General features: G+C 42.7%; 1 protein-coding gene across 1 annotated transcript; it reads right to left on the reverse strand.

Annotated features, from left to right (window-relative positions):
• Positions 1–2,509: 2,509 nt before the first annotated feature.
• On the reverse strand, positions 2,510–23,948 carry COLEC10 (collectin subfamily member 10). The gene is made up of 6 exons (XM_058803210.1): positions 23,712–23,948; positions 11,342–11,413; positions 9,907–9,978; positions 7,784–7,837; positions 6,711–6,806; positions 2,510–5,891 (listed from the first exon to the last, which is right to left on the reverse strand). The coding sequence occupies exons 1-6, from the start codon at positions 23,857–23,859 to the stop codon at positions 5,500–5,502; spliced, it is 834 nt and encodes a 277-aa protein (XP_058659193.1). The 5' UTR covers positions 23,860–23,948; the 3' UTR covers positions 2,510–5,499.
• Between the last annotated feature and the right edge of the window lie 218 nt (positions 23,949–24,166).

The raw sequence follows: 24,166 nt of genomic DNA on the forward strand, positions 1-24,166 counted from the left end.
AAGGGTTATGGAGATCATGGAAGGTTCCCTAATAACTGGTAATAGGTAAATGTTGCACCATTTCTTCAGGAAGGCCAAAGACAATCTGGGGAGCTCTAAAGTGACCAGCATTGCTTTGGTCCCTGTGCAACTTCAAGGACTGGGTCTTCTTGGAGCACATTTCTGGGCATGTGAAGGAGAAGGTGATCGAAAACAATCAGCCTGGATCTACCAAATGTTATTCATGTCTGAATTCTTGATTGTATTTATGATTCTATGATTGGGCTTGTGGATGAGGGGAGAGAACTGGCTATCATCTAACTCAAATTTAGCAAGGTTTTTGACATTGTCTCCAACAACATTCTTGTACCCCAGTTGGATGTTATGGTTTGTATGGCAAAAAAATTCATTGAATTGGCTCAGAGGAGAATGGTTAAATGTGTTGTTCTCTACCCAGACAACATTTTCCTGTTTACCTAGGGATCTGGAGACTGGAACAGTCCTGTTTAGCTTCTTTACCAGGTGCTTCAAGGAGGTCATAAAATCCTCAGATTTGCAGATGATACCAAATTGGAAGGAACAGTGAATATGCTGTGGGCAGTGCTACATACAGAATAACCTAGGCAGGCTGGAGGAATGGGCCAAGAAGAACCTTCTAAAATTCAGCAAGAACAAATGCAAAGTTCCTGTCACCTGGGAATGCTGAGCCCTTGCACCAATACATGCTGGAGGTGACTGGCTTTCCTGCAAGGGCTCTGGAGAGTCCTGGCAGAGAGCACACAGCCTGTGCATCAGGAGTGTGCCCTGGCAGCAAGGAAGGTAATGGCAGCCTGACTGTGCTGGAGAGAGCACAGCCAGGAGCTTGTGGGAAGGGGTTATGCTCCTGCTCAGCGCCTGTCAGACCACATCTAGGCACTGTGTCCTTTTGAGCCCCTCCAGGAAATGCAGTGAGGAATTGGAGCTAGGTTTAGCTGAGACTCCCCAGAATGGCTGCAGTCAGAGGCACGTGTGGAGGATATAAAGGAACTGGATTTATGCAACCTGGAGAGGAGGTGGCTTCAGCCTGCCAGCACCTGTGAGAGTGTCTTCGAGAAGACAAAGCCAGGCTCTTCTCAGTGGTAAGTTAATTGGCGGGAGGACAATAAACAGCAAGCATAAATTGAAACAAGAACATTTGGCCTGGGAATAATGGAAAGAAAAACATGTGAAAAAGTAATACTGTTGTTGGGTAAAATGGTTTAGGTGTCACACATTAACAGACCATAAATCATGAATAGTCAGGCACCATTTCCTCTGTTCCTGGCTCCATCCCTCTCATGTATAAAAGATACTTTACCCACCACAGTGAATTTCCATTGGCTAGCAGTGGAAACCTTTGATGTAGCCCAGATTCTTAATTATAGCAAGCATATTTTTTTCTGCAAAACATGGCTCTAATATTTCAGTTAGTTCAGGCTCAAGCCTGTGTCCACAAGGCATGGGGCAGGCACTGCCTGCCAGGTTTCCTCTGTGGTATGGGCTTTCTTATTTGGCGTGGCCTACAAGTTCAGCTTCTTGGCAGAATTTATCAACTGGGACTAGTGCTGCAGGAATGGGCTGCACAAGCACCTGCTCACACTTATGCCTGACTGGCTTGAACATTGGACATCTGCTGTGCTCCTCGGCTGTCCCTCTTCTCTGGTTAGCAAAGGAACTGCCATCCCAAGGCTGCTTGTTTCAGCTGCGTAGCTCTGCCCAATGTTCCAATAATACAAAGTGGGTAAAAGGGTTGGTTTTGTTTATTTTTTTCTATTTAAGAAAGGATGATAATGGTGTAGTGGTAGAGGATGAGGATGGAAGAACTTGGCAGTCCCAGCATTTCCATTGTAGAAATCCAGCACAAGTTCCTCACTCACTTCATCACTCAGCCATGGAGCCAGAGGCTGTGATTGTCATTCCTTCCTGTACATGGAACATGGTTCAGGATTACTCATAACTTATAGTCACCTAAAACGCCCCTAAAGTTTCAATTTAGACATGTATTTACTGATTTTGAATTACTTGGAGAGCAGCTGGTCTAGTCTAAGGCAGAGCTTGATCCTGCAGCAAAGCATTGCTCCACTTTCTCCCAGCTCTGAGTTTTCTCTTAAAGAACAGGAAAATGGTCTATCTGTGATGGATGTAGCATTAAGGACATTTTGTCAGCCAGTAGTCTCAGTATGGCCACACAGTTTCAGAATATGGACCTCCAGTCTGGTAAGCATGTTTTGGTGGCTTCTTGAGTCAGAAGTAAAGATGAAGTGTGGAGAAGTGATTGTGCCTACACACAGGGATATTACTATGCCACTTCTGCATGACTGGTAGGAACTGACTTGCTGTGAATGAGGCCAGCAGCCTTGGACTTGAACTTCTAAAAGGCATTTTTCCTCAAAAAGCTTTTTCTTGAATTAATCATTAATTATTTATCATTACCCATTAATGCTTCTAAAAACAAAGTGTTTATCTTAATGAGTTTATTACAATATATCCTAAAAATGTAATTCTGCCTAGTTTTGAGGAATATCAATTCCCAGAGAGGGGACAATTCAGGCTGAGTTACATCATGCAAAGTGAACTTGTTTGCCCAAATAGTCTCATAGCATAGAAGGGGAGCAATGAAAAGAAATGTGGTCCCAACTCTTTATTCACAGGTTTGAATGGTTTCCTGGAGGGAGCGTAGCAACGCAGATAATTTACTGCTGGTAGCAACAGGAGGTTTTCTGGAGAAACAAGTATCAGAGAAACCAGATTACAAGAGTGGTTCTGAGTCACAGAGTCACCTGGGATGCTCCTGTGTTGGTCAATGCTCAGAGGTGAACTTGGAGTCAAACAACCAGGCAAATGTTTGGAGAATTTTCCCGTTCAGGGTGAGGTTGAGGACACATGCTTGTTTGGTTGCCTTTGCAGAGCTGTACTCAGCAGGAGAAGGGAGGCTCAGAGCTGACCCTCTGCATTACTAGCTGATGGTATGGCCAGCTCTTTGTATACCCAGAGGAGGGCTGTGGTACGCAGGGAATGTTGCAGTGTGGTGCCAACCATCTAGCATTCTCCTTAGCTTCCAGATAGCTTTCCTTAATTTTTAGTGTTGGTGGGAAGGAAAACCTACAGACTTGCATTGTGATAACTCTGAGGTTTTTCTTTGCTCTGAGGAAAGGCAAACCATGACTAAGCACTTGATGTGTGTGAAGGAAAAAACTCTGTCAGTATTCGCAAATATATGAAAATGTGATTCTTGTGGGCATTGTGACATGGAGATCTAAGTAGCCAGGCAGTGACAGCAGAGCCTTTATGTTCAGTGCTCATCATTTTTAGTGAGTCCCGCTAAACTGCATGACTAAGTTGTTCAACCACACCTGAATCTGGGTTCTTGGGGGATGAAACATGTTCTATAGCTTCTTCCTGTGTTACAAAGGCTTGGGTGATTTTAACTTAAACATGAAACGTCACTGGCTTCTGCGTTAGGGAGTTAATATGTTCCTAGAATCACTTGTTAAACCAGCAGGGCACGTGGTATAGCTTTTATGATATGTGCCTGTTCACAGCCTACAGGAATGGTGTTGTTTCCTTTACACTGTTCTCTTTGTGCTAGACTTCTGTATGCTTATCACAGATTTTGGGGAATTCAGACACTAGAACTACTCCATCTGTTTATAGGTTCCCTACAAGCTGTGTAGGCTTGCATGCCTATGTACAATTAATTCCTCACATTTCAGGCGGCCTGATGGATGATAGAGTTGAAAACAGAGATAAGCAAGATCTCTTCTGCGTAGAATCATAGAATGGTTTGGGTTGGAAGGAACCTTAAACATCATCCAGTTCAAGCCCCCATACTGTGGGCAGGGCCTCTTTCCACTAGACCAGGTTGCTCAAAGCTCCATCCAGCCTGGCCTTGAACAATTCCAGGGATGGGGTATTCCCAATTTCTCTGGGCTCACCATCCTCACACTATGGAATTTCTTTCTAATATCTAACCTAAATCTACTCTCCTTCAGGTAAACTCATCCCCCCTTGTCCTGTCACAAGTCCTTGTAAAAACTCTCTCTCCACCTTTCTTGTAGGCTCCCTTCAGGTACTGGAATGCTGCAATTGGGTCACCCCAAAGCCTTTTTTTTTTTTTTTTTCCAGGCTGAACAAAACCAAATCTCTCAGCCTTTCCTCTTAGGAGAGATGCTCCATCCTGCTAATCACCTTGATGGCCTCCTCTCGACTTGCTCCAACAGGTCCATAGCCTTTCTGTGCTGGGGACCCCAGAGCTGACACAGCACTGCAGGTGGGGCCTCACCAGAGCAAAGCAGAGGGACAGAATCACAGGGCTTTGGATGCAGCCAGGACCTGTTTGGCTTTGTGGCCTGTGAGTGCACATTGCTGGCTCATGTCCAGCCTGACATCCAGCAGCACCCCAAGTCCTGCTGGGCAGGGCTGCCCTTGATCTGTTCATCCCTCACCTGGACTGATTCCAGGGGTTGCCCCTACTCAAGTGCAGCACATTGCACTTGGTCTTGTTAAACCTCATAATGATCCCATGGACCACTTCCTTCATGGCATCCAGATCCCTCTGAATGGCAGCCCATCCTTCAGGTGTGTCAACTGCACCACCCAGCTTGGTGCCATCTGCAAATGTGCTGAGGGTGCACTTCATGCCTTTGTCTGTGTCATTAATGAAGATATTAAATAGTGCTCGTCCCACTACAGATCCCTGAGGGATATCCCTTGTCCCTGATGTCCATTGGGACTCTGAGCCATTGACCAACACCCTCTGGATGCAGCCATCTAACCAATTTATCCACCTTATAGTCCACCCATTGAATCAATTTCTCCAGTTTAAAGAGAATGTTATTGAAGGGGACCATGTCAAAGGCTTTACAGAAGACCAGATAAATGCTTATCAGGCAATATAATTGCACAGCCAAATTAAGGAGAGTATAACAACTTCTAAGTTTGAAGTTGGTCCTACTTTGCATGCAAGATTTACCCAAATGACCTCCAGAAATACCTTCCACCTCAAATTATGATTCTAACAAAAGGAGGATTTTTTTCAAGAGATACTTAAAATCTTTACTTTGAGCTCTGAAGTCATAAGGGAAATTACTGGGACTCCCTGTGCAAGTCAGAGATTAATGAAGGTCATGCTCTTTCCATCTGTGGACTTCGCAAACCACATCAGTACTTCAAATACCAATGATCTTACTATTTCTGGAACTGGTGAAATTCTATTCACTTCTTCAGGCTCTAAATTTACCCCTAAATTACACATAAAAATGCCAACCCTAAAATGCATGTAGAAATGAAATGAAAATTCACAGCTGGCTGGATGCCCCCTGCAGACCTATGCTGACTTTACAGTCACTGATGACCACACAGCAGTTACTCTTGCTTAGCCCAGTGATGTGAAGGCTGGATTGAGTCCCTGGTTTCCTATCCCTGATTTACTCTCCCTACTGTAAATGAATGAAGATGGGTTATTGTATGTACAGCAGGTGCCAGGTACATTCTCTGGCACTTTTATTTCCTGTTCTTGAGGAATTCACAGACAAAGTAGATGGTGACTTGGCACTCAGAGTCATTCCATTCTCCTGTGCTGAGCATTTCCACACAGTCCTCGTGACCAGCTGGGTCATGAGGCTCCCCTTGCTTCCAGTTGCTGTAGTTCTGCAGTGGGCTGTTGTCTGCATACACAAACTGTCCTTCTCTTTCCATGTCATTCAGCCCAATGAAGGCTCGGAACAGGCCGCTGTTGGAGATGTAGTCAGCAAGCAAGGCATTGGTTGCCTCATCTTTAGGCATGGCCAGTGATCCTCCTCTATCCCTGCAGTGGATCAAGGCTTCTCTGTAATTCTTCTCTTCTTTCACAATGTAATAGAATTTCTCATCTGTCTCTCTGATACCTGCTATAACTTTGAAGAAGAAAAATTGCTTAATGGCATGTCAACAGATGCTGAAGGTTATTCTATTCCAATATGACAATAAGATGATTTTACATTAAAATTAATAAAAGGGAAGGAGGAAAAGTATTCCCACCACTGTATTTATGATGAACGATGAGGACACGATCAGAGATTGATGTGACTAATGGGATTGTCAAGCTCTTAGCACACATTAGGACAAGAACTACTCAGTCCTGATTGGCATGTCTCCTGTGACACTTCAGTTTTATTTCCTGGATGTCTAGTCTAGGAATCAGCTTAAGGCACGCTAAATTGTCAAATGGCAATGTCTGACTCTGGATCGCCCTATTGCTTTGTATGTTCTTGAATATAGATTGTGAAAGAGTGCCTAGGGGTAGAATCACAGTGGTATAAATAGCTTTTCAGGCCCTTTCCATGTAGAGGCGAATGAATGTGACTGCTAAGATAAGACATTTTAGATATGGCCTGATATTCAGAGCTGCTGTAGCACTGTGGCATTGACTCGGAAGAAAATTTTGGTTGCTCAGCAGCTTTAAAAGCAGACTCTCAACCAGTGAGTTTATAGCCTAGTGAATAAGCAGTGCCAAGGATCATGCCTGGATTGCTGGAAATTGATTGTCTCTGCTAATGGATTGCAGGAGTGGTGCTGGAGCGGTCTTGAGCAGAGTTAGGCCTCAGAAAATGAACACTCTCCCAAATAATTCAGGAGTCACCCCACACTTCCATAGATCAACAGTGGTTGAAGAATAGCAATGACACCTGTTATTGGAGTCAAGTAAATCCCCTCAAATATTCAAGGATCCTTACCATTCTTCAGAAACTTGATGGATGTGTTAAGACGAGCGACATTGATATTCAGCTGTCCGACAAATCTGCGGTATCTCCCACAGTCACAGACCGTGCCTGATGCAATACAGAGGACAGAGGATTTACCTATTTAGAAGCATTTGGGTGTGTGTGTGTGTGTGGAGAGTCACCTCTAGCCCACTTCCAAAGCTTTTGAAGATCTGGGCTCCACTTATGGAGGGCCAGTCTTGCCTTCCCCTGCTGGCTACACTGCTGTTGATCAAAGTGTTTAATGTTTTGGCTCTGTACACTCTGTACACTCCCTTGCTAACTGGCTTAAGCAAGTTAATACTGACCCAAAAATCAATAGAATTCAAGCCCTGAAGTCTCAGTTAATATTTTTCTTTTATTTTTTTTAACCTGGAATTTGGCTTGCTAGAGGTTTTGTTTGTTCTTTTTGTTTTTCTCAGAAAGAAAATCAGTTGCTGATGGTTTCCCATTAAGCACCAAATGGTCATTTTATATGCAATGTCTTAAAAATAAACACTAGTATATGTTCAAGGTGGGTAGTCATTCAAGGTTACTAGGTTACTAGTGCATCAGAGTAAAATTCTCCTCCTGTAAGCAAATGCATTGCATTCATTTGATAACAGATTGTTTTAATCCAATATCACTTACTTTTTCTTCCCATGCTCCTATTAGGAAACTGTTAAAGGGCTTAATTCCTTTTATACTAAGAAACTTTCTTCTAGTATCCAGTTTAAATGCATACTGCTGGCCTGTGTGTTAGTTTTTATTATACCAAATATTACCCATGAGTTTGAGTGACTTCATATTTTGTGCATGCTGGTATATTCATAGGAATCAGTCATGTCCCCACACTATCCTTTATTTTCTTCAACGAAACATTTTCAGTCTCCTCCTTACATTTCATCTATTCTCCTTGGGCCTCAATTACATTTCATTTATTCTTCTTGGGCATTTCAATGTATTTTTCTTGGCCCTCATAATTTCATGGAATTTCTTACAAACCAACCCTGAAATCAAAGATCCAGCAGATTTGACCATTCTGCACAGATGGATGCATAGCATACCTGCTTTTCCTTTTTTTCCTGAAACCCCTGGTAAGCCTTTGGCTCCTTTGTCACCTGAATAAAGAGGAAAATATATTCTCAGATCTCAGAGAGTGCATATGTCAGGGAAGCATATTCAAAAACCCATTTAATAATATATTAACAGTGTGCTTTTTGATAGGAAGCTCTGATGGACTGTACTGGAAGACATGCCAAGTTAAACAAACCATGATTAATTCTGGTGCATGGAAATGAGAGCCCTTTAATAGCTAACTCACTGATAACACAGGCATCTTGTGTGCTGCTGGCTCCTGGTACCACTTACTTTAAATATAAACTGCAAAATGATCCTGAGAGGCTGAAAGCACTTAAGAAATCTTGAAAAGGTGAGATCTGGGTTCTCTCAGGGGCTGCAGGACAGAGCCCTCCCCCAGGTTCAGCAGCTCCATGGTGAGAGGAGGCAGCAGATGTGCTCTAAGCCACTGAATTTGTGCGTGCAAGAGATTGAGTGTGGGTGCAGCAGCTGGCACCTGCATTAAGGAGCAGCATTTCAGGTCAGCTTATGGAAATGGGATTTATTTGCATCCAACTGCAAACTCTCCAACTCTCAGCCAATTCTCTTTTGTAAATTATAAGAATGATAGAAATACTTCTCCAAATGCTCTGCTACTATATAACTGGAGGTGACCTGTTCTTTAAAAAACCTCAGTTGGAATTGGGGTCAGGAACAGCTGGACTTTATCGGAAATTCGTCAGCTCTTTTATGAATAAAACTTTCAGAGGTCAAAACATTCTAATACTTGCTCTGCCTTATTGATGACCATGTTTTTATGTGCTTTTTACTTTATATGGTTGTGGTTTTTTAAAGAATTTAGATGTTGGCTGTCATTTTAATTAGCAGCACACCCACTGCACACTTGCAAGCTGGAATTTCAGGCTTGCTTCATTAAGAACTCCAATGTTTAGTCATAAATTCAAACAGTGACCTTTGCTTCCACAAATAAAAAAAAATGAGAAAAAACTGTAAGGGGACTATAAATTGTGCATTCAGATTAAAAGAGAGCTTGATTTAAAGGCTCAGAACATTGGTTTACTTTCAGATAAAGAAAAGCAACTTGTGAGAGTCTTCATTTTTTGTCTCCTTTGGGGATTGAAGACATTTTAGGAGATAACTCTCTGAGTTTTCAGTTTTCTAGGCACTTCTGAAAATTAATCCCTCAGGTCAAAATATTTTCTTCTTGCCTGATACTGAGGCTGGCTGGAGGCCATGAAAGGTTTATTAAAAACAGTGGTTTGAGAAGCTCTCCAGAGAGACTGTTCCATCCACTCAACAGTGTATCCAAGTTGATTTGCTGGTTTGAGACCCCAGAGTTCTCCTGGCAATGGTGGTGTCCCTCATCAGCTTTCAAGGCAGGTCTCCTTGTGGCAGAAGCAATATTCCTTTTAAATAGCTCTTTAGGAATATCAGAAAGGAATGTCTGAGCTTCTTCTCAAGATAAATAGAGCACAATTTCTATAAATGATTGTCCAGGCAGATTTGGAATCTACCTTGATTTGCAAATAGTTGCAATCCCTGCTTATGTGAGCACCTTTTTAAAATTCCTGCGTTAGTTCCTTACAAGAACTGAGATGTCCTGTGCATTTCTTGCTCACATGACCCACAGCAGTGCAGGTGTGGCATCCTCAGCAGCAGCAGGACATTGCCTTAGGCCTTCAGCATCCAAATCAAAGGCACATATTTGTCTCTTGGAGTGTTCAGAGCATTTACTTCACAGGTACTGAATTTCTCCCATCCTCTTTTACCACGGAATTGTAGAATAGTTTGGGGTGGAAGTGACCTTTAAAGGTCGTCTAGTCCAACCCCCATGCAATGAGCAGAAACACCTTCAACTAGATCCATCAAAGGGGATTGATGTCTTAACTCATAAAAGAAATTATTTTAGCCAAATGAGTTGTATATATTGTGTGAAGAAATAAAACTAGGTTATTTCAGTTTGCTCTCATAACCAGTCTTTATTCATAACTTTATTTGGAGAGCATTGGTTGTACCATTATCTAATATTGGTCCATATCCGGAGCTCTCATAAAGCACATATTTACCTTGAGGGAAAAAACCCCAAGAAAATTCCCAGACCAGAGCTTACCCTTTCCACCAATTGGACCAATTTTACCAAGCATTCCCTGGTCACCAACATCACCCACCGGTCCTTTGTTTCCTAAGAGCAGAAATGAAGAGGAAATGAGTATGGATGGTTGCTGTAATTTCTTTTCTGAGGCACTCTTTAGGTCTCTACTGCTGCTGTTTTTCCCGAGTGTGGCCAGTCTGCCTGTGTAGCAAAGTGAAGTGAGCACAGCCCTGAGGATATTTTGGAGAGTACAGCCAGTTCTCTGCTCCTCTAGGGTACGACAGTAGGACATGGCATAGAACCTTAACAAAACTGCCTGTTCAAACATCATATTGTCTTAGAGAAAATAGAAACTAAATCTGCTAGTGATTTACTTCACAGCCTAACCAGGCTGACACCTTTTATTTTTCTCCACTCCAGGCAAAACGCTTTCCTAAGTCCTTGTGGCTTTGCTGGGAGTCCTTCTCAAAGCAGGCCTGCAAGTAGGGAGCTACTAATTTTGCTGTATGCATTTTCCCAGTCTTCAGAGCACCAAAATAACAGGTGTCCTTTTTAATTGATTAATAAATAGTGTAAGTTCTGAAATAGCTGTCTAATGATGACAGGCCAATCTAGGGAATCTCAGTTTGCAAAAGGACTTTAACATCAATAAGATGCTTTGTAAATGGTTGATTCCCGGAATTCCTTGTATCTTACCTGATGTTCATTTTAAGGTAAGAAGTGAAATCATAAGAATGCATTTAAAAATGGAAGAAGTTTTTTGTTATAACAATAATAACAGAGTGATTTTGAAGTTTCTATAAAAGTAAAAACTTTCCTGATGAGTCTTAAGCCACAGTCAAAGAAGGAAGATCTTGGACATGCATTGTCATTAAACTATAAAGATAAATTAAGCTTTCAAATTAGAGTGTGCAAACAAGGCTGACATGGTCACATCTGGTGCCTCTAAATGATGTGCCCAGGTCACACTGTGGGTATGGAACGTATTTAATTGAGCCAAGTCCTGAAACATCTGTAAGTCCTTGTTCTCATCTTTGATGCTGTTTGATCAGAGGAACTTTTTATTTGTGTGTGTATGGCTTTGTTTGCTTTGTCTGCAGAATACAGACAACTGACACCAAATTTTATTGAGCACCCTGACATATTGCTAGGCAATAATGGTCAAAATTCAATTTCAACTAAAGACTAATTTCAGTAAGAGTAATCTTTCTGATTATGTATATGATATAGGTTTTCTGAATCACACTCATGACAGCCATATATTTGTCTTAAGTATCAATAGGAATTGAACCAAGCTAAGTATTGTTACGTTTACCAATTAATATTTGACAGGATTGTGAAATCCACTGGTGAAACAGAAATTAAAAGCATTAAACACCAATCATATGCATCAGTACAGTTGTGTATAATGATATTCATATGCCAGCAATAGACAACAAACCATCATAAATACCTTTTGGTCCTTTTGGTCCAACCTTTCCTTGTTTGCCTACTTCTCCTCTGTCTCCCTTTTCACCTTCATCCCCTTCCAAAAAACCAGAAAATAAAACATCATGGTACATTTCTCTTAGTGCAGTAAGTACAACTAAACACATTCAGAAAGAAAAGTTCATGGGGATTTTTCCCCTACTGATTTCTTTTTACTTCACATTGAAGGCACAGCAGCCATGGGATAAATTTTCAGAAAAGAGATGAGGAATCTGACCATCATTAGGAAAAGTGAAAAGCTTTCCCTTTCAGAGAAACTGTTACAACATGAAAATTATACAACAGCAATTCCTACTCCTACACTTTATACATTTTTAGCTATAAAGCAGATAAATAAACCAATCTTTTGGTATTGGGAAACTTGAGCACACAGGGGCAAACTGCCAAGGGAGGCAACAGGTGTTTATTAATTGTTCCTAGTGATTCCCTTCCTAGTGACTCTGTGTTCAGGGTATGCAGATGCATTTGGAATGAGAGGAATGTAAATATGTTGAAATAGATCTTGACATAGACCTTGGCACTTAATATGACACAATTCTTGCCTTCATTTTTTGACAGATGGCATTTGTATGTTGATACAAGAAACTTGTTTTGCAATTACTCCCATGCTTTATTTTGAAAGGTCATGCAGAGAGTATCTGTAAGAGGCAAAATCATTGCATTTATTATGGTAGTGCAGAGATTTCTCTAAAAGAGATTGAGACCCTGTTACACAGGTTCCTGTTTGGTTCTGTATAAGCACTTTCACTGTTGGAAGACAGTCTCTCACTGTGCAGTGCATAGGGTAAAGGTGCAAGGCAGCAGTTAGTCAGAAAGAAATGTTATTTCCTTCCAAAAGTAGCATACAAGGTTGCTTTGCATGAAAGGCAAGAAGGCAGGAAAGAAAGACTAAAGATGATTTTGTCATCTCATTAGTTTGGAGCCAGATCATAAGAAGAAGGTTTTTTTTCTCCCCCCAGCAGAGGTGGGGAGGAGACACATGACTTGCCTGCAGCAGAGGGCCCTCACTGAACAGGGCAGCCTTCCAGAGCCTCTCCCATTGTTCCCTGCCCTGGTTGGCAATGAGCCTTGCTGTGCAGTGGGGAGCAGGGCCACAGCCTCTTGGCTCAGCCAGGATCTCACGTGGTAGTGGCAGCCAGTTGGTTGTTCAGTGTATGGAGAGCCAAGGGAGGGAAGTGTGCCTGGATGTCAGCCAGAGAGGTGAGGACAGAACAGCAGCGTGTGACAAGAGCAATAACCTGTCTCACCAAGGGTGGTGCCTTGGTGGTGCCACACTTGCAGCCCCAGCAGAAAGTGTACAGGGAACTGAGGTGCACGGAGGGTGACTATGGCCCAGGCAGCCACTTCCAGCCTCTCACAGCAATGGTCTCAGTGCTTACCTGAGCCAAGCACTGCATCCCTATTGTATTTGCTGGGACCCTCGTGGCAGGGACGAATGATGAATCTGACTCCACGTTCTCAGAAGGCTAATATATTATTTTATGATGCTATATTATATCAAAGAATGCTATACTAAACTATACTAAAGAATACAAAAAGGATAATTACAGAAGGCTAAAAAGATCATAATGAAAACTTGTGACACTCTCCAGAGTCCCAACACAGCTTGGCACTGATTGGCCAATGAGTGAAAACACTCACACCAGAAATCCAATGAAACAATCACCTGTGGTAAACAATCTCCAAACACATTCCACATGTGAGCACAACACAGGAGAAGCAAATGAGATAAAGATTTGTTTTCCCTTTTCTCTGAGTCTTCTCCACTTCCCAGGAGAAAAATCCTGGGTGAAGGGGTTTTTCAGAAAATGTGAATGTGATATATCCCCTCCCCTCATGAACAGCCACTAGTGATTCCTCCCTCCACCAATTAACCTTGTGTCTTTTAAACCCATTTATACCTTCGGCCCTTATAATGAATATCCTCTGGCAAATAGCTCAGTGATTTTTTTTTTTAGTGTGCTGGGGAGAAAGTACCTTCCCATGGTTGTGTTAAGACTGATCATTATGTTGGTCTCCTTTTTTTCTGAAAAATACTGCCCCACTCACTCCTGGCCTTCTACTTCTGTAGTCAGAGGTAGCATGTCATGGGCTGCTCTGTAGAGTGACAGCAGATGAGAAGTGCTGCACATTAACTGCACAGCACATAAAATTTAGTTTTAGCTGTTTGGCACCTTTCCATTCCAGTTACATGGACTGAGCTGAGCCTGTCCCTTTATGCTGAAAAAACCCTTCCATGCTGGGACTCTTGTGAAGGGCAGACTCACCCTGTTGGTCAGGATGCTCTTTGGGGGGAAGGTCAGTGGACCAAGCTGAGGAAGATAAAGGGCTGAACTTCAGTTCACATTGAAGGGAGGAAGCAGCTGCTGAAGAGATGGACAAGGAGGAAACAATGTGCTGTGTGCTGGCTGGCTTGCTCAGGCATTTTTTTTAACACCAGCTTCCACAGGTAAAGTCTAAAAGCAGTCAGCAATATAAATTCTAAACATCTCTCTTTTCACTAGGTCTTAAAAATACTGTAAAAGCTACTGTATATTTCTAAAAGCCAAGCTCCTTAAATATTCAGCAGAAGCTGTGGGTCTGAGCTGGGAGCTGATGGAAGGATGTCTGCTTTTACTGGGTTCCAGCCCTGCCCAGCAGGACTTGGGGGTGCTGCTGGATGGGAGGCTGGACATGAGCTGGCAATGGGCACTCACAGACCAGAAAGTCAGACCTGTTCTGGACTCCATCAAAAGCAGAGTGGGCAGCAGGTCAAGGAGGTCATTCTGCCCCTTCACTCTGCTCTGCAGTGCTGCATCCACCTCTGGGGTCCTCAACAGAAAAAGGACATGGACCTGTTGGAGCAAGTCCAGAGGAGGACACCAAGTTGGTCAGAGGGATTGAAAATGAGGATTTTCCTATGAGGAAAAGCTGAGAGATTTGGTTTTGTTCAGCCTAGGGGAAAAAAAAGGCCTTGGGGTGACCTAATTGCAGCATTCCAGTACCTGAAGGGAACCTACAAGAAAGAGGGAGAGAGAGTTTTTACAAGGACATGTAGGGACAGGACAAGAGGGGATGAGTTTACCTGAAGGAGAGTAGATTTAGGTTAGATATTAGAAAGAAATTCCATAGTGTGATGGTGGTGAGCCTAGAGAAGCTGTGGATGCCCCATCCCTGGAAGTATTCAAGGCCAGGCAGAATGGGGCTCTGAGCAAGCAGGTCCAGTGGAAAGGTGTCTCTATTCATGGCAGGGGGATTGGAACTAGATGATCTTTAAGGTTCTTTCCAACCCAGACTGTTCTATGATTTTATGATTCTACTGACCATCAAACAGCAGAGCTAGAGAATGCATGGTTTAATTTTGCTGTTGACTTCAATGCTAACAAGAGGAAATTGTTCTTTCCAAATCCATGCGTGAAACCCCTGTTAAAGTGCAAAAGTCACTTTTCAGTAGTTCAGAAATTCAGAGAAGTTCCCAGAGGCTGATAAAGAGTTTGTGAAAGGACAGTTTGGGAGCAGGTTAAGAGCTGATCTCATCATCATCTGCAAACCCACACAGGGGGAAATATGTGTGACAATAGAAAGGAGGCAGTGCACGATCCAAAGGCTGGAAAGGCTGAATGAATCTTGACTAGAAATGCAACATGGCAGTATTTCACAAATGGACTGTGTTCTCTGACAAGGAAGGGAGAGGGGGGAGGCTTTTCATGTCCAGCCTTTCCCTGTGGAATGAATTCCTTTGTGTAAAAAAAAGCTGTAATTCTGGGTCTGGTATAGAAGCTGCTGAAGGAGGTTCCTTGGCCTTTGGAAAACAAACTATGTTCCTGCTGACCTTCCAAACCAGGGCTTGTCATCCTCCTCACCTTTCTCAGACCAATCAGTTACATTCTCTGCAGCCTGCTCTGCAGAGTTAAAGCTATGGAAGTACTGGTGCTTGCTGCAGAAGGAAGATCTCTGTGCAAGATCCTCCCTTCCTCCCTCCATCTCTCTCTTTCTCATTTGTGAAACAGTTAATCCTAAAAATAGAACCCAGGAAAGAAAGTCAATATACAAGTGGAGAAGCTGCAAATTACTTTCTGAAGATGTTTTATTCCTGTCTCAGTTTCAGCATTTTGAACCACTGAAAAAACCAGTGACTTTTCCTGATGGACTTTGGAACAAGATTTTCACACCTAGGGCTGCTGGAGTTGAAGCTACTTTGTCCTGTATGGACCATTAGCCTGAGAGCTACCAGGTGAGAGGAGTGAAGGGTGTGGCAAAGTTTGTTCTGGGGATTTCCAGAGGTCAGGCAGTGCCTCAACTTTTATTAGCACCTCATGTGATCCAAATTTTTCTTAAGACCTCTAAAAGCCTAAGGGAGAGGGAAATAAGTTCCATCACCTGTTTCATCTAGGTGTAAAGAAGCCTGCCACACTCTGTCTTACTTTTCATATCCAGGAAAATGGGAAGCACAATAATTTGTCTGTAAGAGAGGGTAATCCTGCTTTTCTCCCCATCTGTCATCTGAGAATAGCTAGGCCATTACAAAACAAGGGTAGAAAGAAAAAGTATTAGTTAGTGATACCATTTTATCGTTAATTTAAGACTAGATTAAGCCCAGTATCTGTTAACATGGTACGTGCTGCGTCCTCCTTGAGCTGCTGTGTGCTGTGATCTCAAATTTTGGCAAAAACGTGAACTCCTGGGTTGTGCTTCCCTCTTGTGGTCTTGCTATGATTTGCAACCAAGTAGGGGAGACTGAGAGGTTGCTGACTGTTTTGGGCAGGGGTTGAGCTGGCTTTTTTTCTAGTTTACTATAAGTATCCCTCCCTTTCCTCTGAGACTTCATGTGGACAAGCCATCCGACTGCATTAGACACCTTTTTTTTTTTTTTTAGTCTTCCAGGGGGAAAAAAATCTGTCCTGCTAGTACTCTGGACTGGTTTTTTGAGTTCTGTAGTACTGTGCTTTGTGCAACACAAATTTTCTGATCCCTGACCTTGTTATCTATACCTAGAGGTTAAGCTCTCCTTCGTGCTGCCTTGCACTTGGGGCAGTGTCAGGTTAAATTTTAACCTAATTAGCAGATTGTCACTTTAAAAGTGTGGTTGCAGAGATGTCAGATATTATACTGCACTGGCATTTGAAGCATGGGTGAAGAAGCACTTGGAGTCATTAACTGAAGTAAGACTATTTCTCAGCCTTGTTAGCATTTCCTCAAGTTGATTGGTTTCTTGTGTGTCACAGATATGAAACACCAGATTGCTAAAAGAAACACCTGAAGCAGTAAATTACTAGACTCTTCCAGCTTGGGACTGTGCAAGGCAGAAGAGCAGAAGCCATAAGAAGTAAGTAAATTTTGCAGCCATTAGAAAATTTTAATTGTAATTGAGAAGGAACTGCAGACCTTCTATAAACAAGCTCAGGAAAACGCTGAAGGTCCAATCACCAGCAGGAGTTTTAGGCAGTTGAAAGGGGCTCTGTCTTTTTTGGCATTTGACTAAAAAACACTAAATAACTAAAGAATTTAATTAGTAAGAACTTACTGACCTTTAAGTGACTTAGATTTCCCTGATGAATCTTTTGTAGGAAATTTATCTGGTTTGTATTCATGAACTTAGGATGTTTTCAAGTTCACAGATATTGTTTGCAGTTATTTAGTGACTCTCCAAGTCTTGTAATCAACGGCTGACCACGGCTCTTGGAAAACCTGGGTGTAATTCCTGGGGGTTTCAGAGCCCATGTTTATCTGCATCAGGCTGAGAGCATTTCTGCAGGCTGAGAGGAGACTCTGAGCTGGGCTTATGCATGAGTAGCTCTCAGCACATTTGGAGCTGTCCTGAGAGATTCCCTGGGAACACTTTGTCAGGTGTGCTGGTGTGCCCCGGCCTCAGGTCAGCTAAATACTACAGAAATGTTAATGCTCTCTCATCCTCTCTTTTGCAGGTGTGTCTCCCTCCAGAACCCAGGACATGCCCACCCTTTCAAATGATAGAAACATCACTTATGCTGGGCTACAGCACAGTTGTCTCCTACACCAGATACTCTAAACTGAAAAAATGCCACTACCAGCCAAAGAGTCTTTGGAAAGCCCAGAGCCTAATGACTAATTTAACCTGAGGGGGGAAGGATGAGAATCTTTCTTCTAATCTTGATGAGAGTACCACATGGTGGTATTCTTAGGCAAGACAAGCAGCTTTGCACTGCTTGCCTTAGATTCATTTATCATTCCTAGGCACAGCCAATGCCCTACCACAAAGGCTTTGTATGGAATTTGCTACGTTTGACACAGTTCTGCTGAGCTCCGTGTTTCATGCTCTTAGTCCCACCTGAGGTAGCAGATGGACCCTCCCCACCTCTAGAGACTGAATGTGAAGAGTACAGGTGACTTCTGTCTGTCCTTATCCAAACTGAAACGATAAGGAGATGAGCATAATTCTGAAGCCTTGAGAACCCTACAGGGGCAACTGAATGCCTGCCCTCCTGGAAGAGCCTCACAGGATTAGCTGTGTAGCTTGGGACACTGAGTGAGCCTGAGCAGGAAGAACCTTTGCAGCACTTGGGCATGCACAATATCTGCCGAGAGGGTTTGTCACTAGAGGGAGTCACAGACTTTAAGAAATAAGCAAACACAGCCCTGTTTGTATTTCCAATGGATGAGCGCGTCACAGTTACGTCAATGGAAAGACTCAAAATTTCCTCTGATTTCACTTTCAGTGTCATTTAGATCCTTAGCAAATTTCCCATAAGAGTGTGCATTCTTGCTTTCACGCTGCATTTGGCTAGTGAGGACAGGAGTTCTTGACATCAGCTGCCTCTCGGACGTGATGTTCCCTTCCCTGTCCTTCCTCCTCCGCTCAGTTCCCAGCACTGTCCTGCATGCCTCCCTTCTCTCTGCCTGATGTTGAGCACTCTTTTCACCCTATTTGGAAGAAATTCATTTCCCTAAACAGAGGAATATCAATGAGGCAGACACACCTTTTTAGTGAGTGAGCTGAGCAGCTCAGTGCAGAGCCTGGTTTGGCAGAGCCCCATGCTGGGATGGTGGGTTCAGTCCCTACATGGGCCATTCCTGTGAGAGTTGCATTCAATGATCCTCGTGGGTCCCTTCCAGATCAGAATATTCTGTGAGTCTGTGAAATAGCTGAGCCAGCACAAGCTGGAGCAGAGACCACATGGTCAGAGTGGAAGAAAAAGATGTTTGGCCTCCCTTTTTTGTCAGAAAACCTGAGAACTGAGTTGTGTGTTCAGCTGTAGTGTGAAACTGCACCCATGGTCACCTTCCCAGGTGTCCTGCAGGAACATGCAGGGCTCCTACGTATGCACGATTCTTACACAGATTATCTTTCTTCACCCAGGTTCAAATTATGCAATGCAAGACCCTCCCTGTGAAATAAAAAGAATCTTAAAGAAAAAAGAAAAGAATTTTCTGATTGCCTTTCTACTTATAAATTTGACTTCATTAGAAACACCCTCCTCTCATATTGCATTGCACGGGGCATACCCAAGCCTTCAAAAGGCTCAGTGAACCTCTGCTGACTTGTATTATTTGAAAGTGTGGATCTTTGTGCATGAATGGAATATACATTATTTCTTTAAAATAACACAGAAATAATTTTAATCATTCTTGATTCTCCTTTTACTTGGTCTGCATGATTTGATTTTCCCAGCCTCTTGTGCTGCCATTCTGACATGATCTCAGAGACCCATGAATTATGGTGGCTTCAGTGAGGAATCAGACTGCCACTGGTAAGAAATACAGACCCTCTGTCTGTTGAATTTATGTATTTAAATCCCCTGAGCTTTGTAGCTCAGCCTGATAATTTCCAGAAATTTACTCTGTGCTAAAACAAGGAATTCTAGAAGCCATGAAAAATAGAATTATGTGTTGAAATTAAAGGACTCTTCAGATCAAAAATGAGGCACTAAGAGGGAAATTTAGTTATAGATTTGAACAGCTATAGGATGTGGTAAGGCAATCTGTATTTTTGGAAGGCAACGTGGATAGCAGCATATCTGGTTTCTGAAAGGCTTTGAGATTTTCCAGGAGTGGAACTGCGTAAGCACAATTAAAGCTGAGAGATGGACAGCTATACTGGTGACCACAGTAAATGCTATTTTGAGGTACCAGCCAATGTCACAGAGTTTATAATCATAATTTGTCAGAAATAATGATAAAGAAACATTTTAAATCTAAACTGCTATGGGAAACTCCCGGTGTTCTTCAAATTTCATCTTATTCCGGTTTCTCAACCTGGATCTGATTCAAGACTTTCAAAGTTCTTGTGTCTGGATTTCAAAGAAAATGAACTGGATCAGGGACAGATAGCAAGGTCTAGAGTCTTCTGAAGTGCTGAGAGCCCATGAATCCATGTGAAAACAGCTTCTGCAGTGCCAGCCCCTGCTCACATACTTAATGGGAGTTCAGAAGTCAGAGTTTGGGGTCGTCCTCTGCTTGTTTCTACCCTCATGTTGTTGCTTATTGATTTACTCACAGCAGGTCAACTCCTGTCTCATCCATGTCAACAGCCCACTTAAAACCTCCTTGCAGTCTCCAGGGGAGAGCAGGCTGGGAGGAAGGACAGAGCTGGGATACCCCTCAAAGGCAGAGTCCAGGGGGCAGAGCCTGATCCTCCTGATGCTGCCAGGGCACAACAGCTGGTGCCTTTGCTCTCACTGTGCCAGCTGCTGCCTCCCCACAGTCCCAGACCCTTTCTCAGCAGCAGCAGCAGCAGCCAGCCTGCTTTGCTTGCAGGCTTGGAAGGGTAGAAAGTAAGGAATAGGTCCATGACTACTTTTGCTAGACCAATAACCTGGCTGCCCTGGAAAATTCATTATTTCATTTATGCTTCATTTCCTGGTTCTCTTTGGACTCAAGAAGTCAATGAAGTACAAAGCATGCTCATTATTGCCCCAGTTACCCTGCTGTGAATCTGTGTTAGCTGATGTAAGGTGTAAGTTTTTCAGAGTTTCTCTTCCACAACAGCCCAGCTGGGACCAAGTTGTTCCTAACATCTTGGGTCAAACATCAAAAATCACTGGTTACAAACACTGAAAATATCTACTTTTTTTTTTTTTTTTTTTTTTTACTTTTGTTTTGTTTTGGTTTTGGTGGGGGGGCAGTGGAAAAGAAGGGCAGGGATGTTCCTAGAAGAATCCTAGAAAATGCCTCACACATTTCTGTTCTTTACTGCCATATAAGCCAGCTGGCTGTGTACCTCAAATCTTTTTTCAGGAAGGCAGTACAAGACAGCCATTGCAGTGGGCTCTTTTCATTGAAAATAATCCCCTCTTTTTGAGAAGAAGCCTGAGTGTTGCCTAGAAAAGGAAATGGAGAAGAGTGACAAGTTTTGCCTCTCTCTTCTTTATAATTTTCTGCTTTTCTGGAGTGCCCATTTGGCAAATTTCTTTGCATAATTCTTGGCAAACAGGCTTCAGGTTTCATTTGCTTGTCCCAGCGAGGGGAACCAGCAGCTGGGGGGCACAGCAGCACCTGGTGGGCACCGTGTGAGCCCCCAGAGGTGGGGCTGGAACCCGCGGGGTTCGCTGCACCGCGCACCGGAGCTCGGACACGCTGCTGTCCTTGCAGCACAACGGCAAACCTGACAGGACATCCACTGCATCCCTTCTCTTCCTGGGAGTCTGCAGTATTCCAGAGTATATTTTCTAGCTCTTACTGTTGTACACAATGGCTGCTGGTTTTGCCTTATTCTTTCTGGGAGTTGGTGGGGCTGTTGCAGGTGATTTGAAGACTTTTCTGGTAATCAGCCTGCAGTTACACTTTCTTCATCCCACTGCTCATGTCATTCTTCTCTTGTGACATCTCAGGTATGAACATAGCAAAGAGATGTTTTTGAAGAATATGGCGAGCACAAAGTAACTTGGACAAGTTACATGTGGATTGTGTAAGTGGCCTATCTACACAACCCTTCTTGAACAGGTGATTTTCAGGGTGAGCATGTGAAGAGGTTGAGAATTTGCTCCTGTAACAACTGTGGATGCCTAGAGAGGGTTGAGTCATGCATCCTCCAATAGTGCAGGCAATAAAGAGTAATAAATTCTGAACTGTCCAAACCCCCCCACTTCTCACTCAGTGCTCTCCTCTCCACTGTGCTGTGTGATGGAAACAGCAGCATCTATCTCTGCTGATGGACCGGGGTCCATCCCACTTGGAGCACACAGATTGGATCTGGCCTGTAGGACAATTTATGCCTTGCAGTGGGAGAGGTGAGGTGGGCAGTGTCTTACAGCTATTGAATACCTTTTAATCCCTTGCTTTCTGGTTGCTTTGGCCTATTAGGCACTTCCATGTTCTCATGGAAAGAGGAAGTTGCCACAACAGGAATCTAACCTGTGATGGTGAAACAGCTGGTCAAAGCAGTGTGTGAGATCAGCACCTCTGTCTTCTGGGAGCACCACCATGTTTCATCATGGCTGAGATGCTGAGCAGGTGGAGGGGAGGGGGTAAAACTTGTTCAGGATGAGTCAAAACCCATTTTAAAGAGAACAATGGACAAAGGGACACAAGAGATGTAGCACAGGGGAAAAAAACCAAAACTACAGCAGCAAAAGTCAGAGGCTTGTCTGTTATCAAGCTTAGAGTTTAAACAGCAGAGTTCTGCCTATGGCTGTGGTTATGAGCTTGGGACCATGTGCTCTGAGTCATAAACATTAGATGGATGAAGGAAAACTGACAGCAGGACAGACTTTCTTCTGGCATATTAGGTAAGCATTTTTCGTACTTGGCTACAAGGGTGCCTGAGAAGTACCAGAGTAGTTCACACACTCAGCCTGTTTTGTCTTTAATTGCCCTGATGACTGGAAGCTGGAACAACCAGTGCCATTAAGGGCTACTTGTAACTGTCCTGGATAAGCTCAGCTCTGGAAGGACCTGAAATTAATCTTATAGGATCATATCACATAGTCTCCAAAATGTATTTGATGACCTGCAGGGCATATGAGCTAGTAATTTGGAGGTGATTTATACTCAGTACTCCTTCTTCCTATCATGGATCTTGGGGATGGTGATTTAAAGTAGTAGATTGAGCTGTGCCAATAAACTGCTGGACTCATCTTGTGTTGTGATGTCAGCCAGGAAAAATAGGACTGGTAATGACTAAACCCTGACTTTCTCAGTATTGCACTTACAAAGGATAATAATATCTACCCTTCAAATGCTCCCTATACAAGGTAGACCACAGAAGCCAGCTGGAGTCCCAGCTACTCTGTGTTGTCACAAGACCCCCCTCATTAGCCTTGTGACTTGTTAAACACAATTCTGTCAAACTTTGTTCTCCAGCCTGCCATTACTTAGATACTAACTAAACCAGCACCCACTAGCTCCCTTGGGGATCATTACATCTCTCTGCATATATGCTGTGGCAGCCAAAATTTAAGCTTGGATTTTAATCATAAAGAAATTAATTTCCTGATTAAAAATGGTCCTTTAAGCAACATGCATTTGAATAATCCATCATAAAAACAAATGAGTCTGTAGCAGTGCTCTTGACTTGATAATATTTTTTCTGCTTTAAATTTAAATCAGCTGGATTTTTTTCCTCTCAGTTTGTAGCCTATAGAAAAATACAATGAATTACTAAAGAGAAAGCAATAGTTTGGAACTGCAATAGCCATGGTGTGGAATATATATTTTAGATCTGTCACTGCAAGATAGATTTGTATGTCATGGACCTAATAAGATACCCTTCAGGCAACTCCACTGATATTAGTTGTCTTACAGAAAAAGTAAGTTAATGCAGAAAATTTGGTTTCGGATATTTGCAAAGTGTTTTGAAGATAAAAGACCTGTACATGCCAGAGTTGATCTAGTTATTGTTAAAATCTCTAGCAAAGGTTAGCAAAGGTCCTGTTTAATTCAACAAGAGCTACTGAATCAGGACTGATGAATGTAGCAGAGATGTATTTACAAATAAACATTTGAAAATAATGGCAGTTTGGTAATTTTAAATATTGTGTATCTCTCCCTATCTGTAGATGCAAAGCAGACCATTAACAGTTCACAAGAGGTACCTACTTTTAAACAAGTCCCTCAGTTTGTGTCTGTTAGCTATTTTCATTGTGTGGTGAGCACAAGAAATAACAGAAGATTTGTGTAGCTGAGGAAAGATGCAAAAAGACACCTCTAACTTATATGAAAATATGTGACACTGTTCCTGAAACTAAAGAAATGAAAATTTAAATGTCCTTGCTTCTCCATTTCCCCCTATTACAGTTACAGATTATCAGATGTTTGTACAGTCTGCAATATTTCACATCTTTCATGCCCAGCCCATGCCACAAGCCCTCCAAGTCTCCACTGATAAAAAATCAGCCTTTATCAGTACTGGTCTCAGCATTAGCAACCTGATAATTCCTCACCTTTTGGTCCAGGCAAAATTGTGTGTGTTGAGCAGACATCTGTTGTAGGTCGATTATCAACATCAAAACCAAAAATCTGAACTTGCAAGATAAAAAGCACTACAAGGGTCCCATATGTCGTTAGCTGTTGTTCTTTCTTGCTGCTCATCCTTGCAGTTTCTCAGGAAATGCCTTTCGTTGTTGCAGTCTTAAGAAATGCAGCTGACTCAAAAATAAATGCTTCACTAACTGGAGCAGTGGAAAGCTTGGGAGCTACATGCAAGAGCAGCTAAATAAAGTGAAGAAAGGAGTTTGACGATGCTGTAGTTATTTCTGTCCTGCACATTATCCAGGATATTTATTTAACACTGACAGCTGTTTATTCCAATTTATCTCTTATCTGAATGAGACATTTAGCTGCTTTTGCCATGGAAAATTTCTCCAACATATGGGAATATCTCTCTTGTAACTTTTTT

This window comes from Ammospiza caudacuta, chromosome 1 (genome assembly GCF_027887145.1).
Source record: "Ammospiza caudacuta isolate bAmmCau1 chromosome 1, bAmmCau1.pri, whole genome shotgun sequence".
NCBI lineage: Eukaryota > Metazoa > Chordata > Aves > Passeriformes > Passerellidae > Ammospiza > Ammospiza caudacuta.

What these genes read in the sequence shown, in the direction of transcription:
- COLEC10 (XM_058803210.1), bottom strand. Translation starts at nt 23,859, where the DNA reads ATGAGCAGCAAGAAAGAACAACAGCTAACGACATATGGGACCCTTGTA. An exon ending in AATTTTGCCTGGACCAAAAG is followed by an intron (nt 11,414 to 23,711) that starts GTGAGGAATTAT and finishes GTTTTTTGGAAG; the next exon opens with GGGATGAAGGTGAAAAGGGA. An exon ending in AGGAAAAAAAGGAAAAGCAG is followed by an intron (nt 6,807 to 7,783) that starts GTATGCTATGCA and finishes GTATTGCATCAG; the next exon opens with GCACGGTCTGTGACTGTGGG.